We start from the raw sequence: 3,664 nt of genomic DNA on the forward strand, positions 1-3,664 counted from the left end.
TTACACTGTCAAGGTCCAGAAAAGTATGAAAAGCATCGTCAGAATAGTCCATCTGCCATCAGTGGTTCAACCGTAACGTTATGAAGCGACGAGAATACTTTTTGTACGCGAAGAAAACAAAAATAACGACTTTATTCAACAATTTGTCTCCTCTGTGTCTCTCCGCATCACCGTAGCGCCATTTTGGAGAATATCCTCTGAACGCAAGCAGCGTACATTCTTCTGTGTCATTCGCGCTGCACGGATGCGCTGTTTTTGTTCAAATCAAAGCGTAAATACACGTAGAAAACGTATCCTTGTGTCCCGGCTGACACAGAAGAGCGTATCCCAGGTATCATACATCAAACATCTTGTGACCCCTATGTGACTTTTTTTTTTTTGCATTGTAATCTTTGCTCAGTTTGCTGAACAAAGTTGTATCCTCCTCTTTCACTCTTTTCTGGCTATAAATGGACATTTGTTTTTATATGCATTCTTCAGAGTGCAAAGGATTTGAATTTGCCTTTCTTTGTGTGTGTGTGTGTGTGTGTGTGTGTGTGTGTGTGCGCTTCCGCAGAATTATTCCAGGAGGTGGTGACTGGCATGTGGTCTGCTTGATACAGTGGATGTGCATGTCTGAACACAGCCGACATCAAGAACAAACCCTGAATCACACCAGCACACAGAACTGAACAAACTCAAAGCACACTTTACTGGTAGAATCTTCTATATTAGCTTCATTTATTTTGCTCTTCCTTTTAACAAAATAAGATTTGCATAATTTAAGTGTGTAGATACTCTGTACATATTTACACTATTTTTTTATGGGTTTTTTTACATTTATTTGAACAAAAACACAATAAAAACAGTGAAATTGTGAATTATTATTACAATTTAAAATAACTGTTTTCTGTGTGAATATAATGTAAAATGTTATTTATTCCTGAGATTTAAAGCTGTTTTGTTTTTTCCTTTGCCATCACAGGAATAAAGTACATATTTATTAAAATAGAAAACAGTTATTTTCAATTTTAGTGAAAATAATTTTTCAAGTTTAGTTATTTCACAATATTACTGTAAAGAAAAGAACACACTATTCGCTCCAGTTGTATTCATAAAATGAAATTAGTCTGCTACTTACACAGAGCTGCCATCTCTTTGGGAAGGTCCGCTCCAAATCGTCCAAATAGGCTGCCATTGGCCAGAAGATCAAAGGGGGAGTGGTTTCGCATTGAACTGAAGGCAAAAGGGTAGAACCCTGTCATATGACTCATAGGCCTCTCCCTATTGGTTGCCATTTTGATGATGGCAGTCCTCCAGTGTCTAAAGACTGTCCTATGGTCCTTTCGTTGAGATGGTAAATTACCACTTCTCTATCTTTTCACTTCGACACTTTTTATTACTAAGCTGTGTGCAACAATCGTAAATCCATTATAAACATTTGCGCAGCACTGAATGGAAGGTGATCTCAGCAAGTGATCCAGAATTGATGCACAGTAATCCAACAGATGCCTGCAAAAAAACACAAGAGGAAAAAAATAGCATTTAAAAATTATTTGACCCCTATGCACTATTAACAACAGTTTAGCACAAGAAGTCAGACCAATGCTTTCTCATAAAATGAGTCAGGATCCAACTGGTGAGGCAACGTCAGAGAGAAGAACGCTATCAACATATAAAGAAGAATAATTCAGAATTTGAACTGTCTACATCTGACAGCTATGAGATCACTATCTTCTTTTTTCAGAGTAAAAAATAGAAATTTGTCCATAAAATATACCATCTACAGTTGCGCCTTAATTTACTTATTTTTTGCTCAGTCTTTACGCACTAAGTAATGTGCATTTGATGTTGCAATGTAAAGGATGTCTGGGGAAAAAAACAAAAAAACAAAATCAGATCTGACCATTCAGATTTCCAAGAACCGGAATTGCAATCTGATTTCAGACCACATATGAATGTGGTTTGGACTGGGTTTGTAAAAGCCAGATTTCATGTGGTTTTCTGCTGTTAGGTCTGTAAACAACTAAATGGGTTTGAGCTGGATAAGCCAAAAAAAAAGAAAAACAAAAATGCTGCCTGTCTGAGCAAAGAACATTTTACAAATAATCTAGCCTGAATTGGTGAACAGTTTAGCCAGGTCCGCCAATTCAGTTTCACGTACATTTCACGTAAATGGCATGCTTTTAAGAAGTGACAAGCAACCACTGAAACTCTGAGTTCTAATCATTTTGCGTGCATATTTCTCCAGGTAAGACATTTTACCTTGAAGACATCTGAGATATAAAAGACACAGCATCATAATCAAACAGTCATGACGCCATTTGCTTTAGTGAGAACCACTGTGAAAGAAATTGAGATCCAACAAACAGATGAAATGAGGGGGAGAAACAGAGCGAGGCTCTTGTTGGGGCATTCATTTGAACGGCCTCCAAGCCATGAAGTGATTCCAGGCGATGCCATATGATTTAAATCAGAGACACAGCTCAATAAAGCTGCCTCTGTTCTACTGCCACATGCCAAGGGTGGAGGGTACCCAGCGCTCGCTAACCCCCTCCTTCTGCCTCCATCAGGACTTGATGGAAAGTTCCAGAGCACAAACCCATAAATGGGTGAAGCTGACTTTCCATATCTTCATACAGATTACAAATACAAGTTTTCTCAACTGACACACATGACTGTAATGGATTGCATTTTTAAAGAATCGTGTTTACATTCGCTGTTTTGCACATTTTAAATGTATTATAGTAAGGAGTTTCCATTGGCATCTATTGTTTTCATTTCACAGGTACATTACCTGGTAACTTTTGCACTTTAGATTTGAATTAAGTCACGATTTATAAAGTTCACTCCTTTTAATCTACTTATAAGTGGACTATTCTCTCTCTGTCTTTGTCTGTCTCTTAGCCTGCATGGTTCTTTCTTTTAATTGCAGTCTGTTGCTCTGTAAGGCTGTGTTCATTTGGAGCAGGGCAGCAGTAAACTGTTCCACATGTGAGGACTGTGCAGAATGGCCATGTTTCAGAACGCATTAACAATCAATCTCACTCTAATCGTGCACACACAAACACTGAACTACATTCAAATACACCGCACTGTCCCGTGTACTTACTGACTGACATGTATATGACCTTTTTTATTTTATTTTATTTTATTTTATTTTATTTTAAGCCCCAAATTCCCCAGAACTGAATTCCTTATATCTTCTTCATCCCTCCCTTTTTGACTCGCTGTCCTTTGAAAATCCCCCTTCTTGACATGTTTTCGTCTTCAGCGGTTTCTTCATCTCATTCAAGATGACAGTTTTCAAGATGTTTTCAACAAAACGCCGAGAAGAACAATAAAAAAAGAAGCAGAACAGGATGAAAGAAAACAATGAAGATGTGTTTTTTGAAAAAAGCAGAAAAATGCAAGGTGAAAAAGAAAAGAAACGTTATAGGACTTTGCATGCAAAAGCTTTGTATGGAAATGTATTAGGAGTACAGAAAATCAAACAGAATCAGTATTAAGTACTTAGAAGTAAAAAGTGATCAAAATGAGAACAAAAGAGTAAACAAAAGTGGAAAATGCAAAGCCAGGAATGAAACATTCCTCTATTGTGCAGTAGTTGCTCATTAATTAGACACACATTGGGCATAAGGAGAAGACTAGTGTGTGTGTGTGTGTGTGTGTGTGTGTTGGGGGG

The 3,664-nt window shown here is 37.6% G+C and overlaps 1 protein-coding gene across 5 annotated transcripts in view; it reads right to left on the minus strand.

The window, feature by feature from the left end:
• The window catches only part of LOC107730622 (retinoic acid receptor gamma-A-like), a 45,907-nt gene that overhangs the window by 31,115 nt on the left and 11,128 nt on the right, over positions 1-3,664 (minus strand). For all 5 annotated transcript variants that reach the window (XR_001638701.1, XM_016541486.1, XM_016541488.1 and 2 more), the window contains exon 2: positions 1,121-1,491. Coding sequence is in view for 4 of the 5 variants with exons in the window: in XM_016541486.1 (XP_016396972.1) it covers positions 1,121-1,277 (157 nt within the window). In the remaining variant the exon portion in view is untranslated. The remainder of the gene's footprint in view (positions 1-1,120; positions 1,492-3,664) is intronic.

The sequence above is a fragment of the Sinocyclocheilus rhinocerous genome, unplaced genomic scaffold, assembly GCF_001515625.1.
Source record: "Sinocyclocheilus rhinocerous isolate Xijiao unplaced genomic scaffold, SAMN03320098_v1.1 scaffold1449, whole genome shotgun sequence".
Classification (NCBI taxonomy): domain Eukaryota; kingdom Metazoa; phylum Chordata; class Actinopteri; order Cypriniformes; family Cyprinidae; genus Sinocyclocheilus; species Sinocyclocheilus rhinocerous.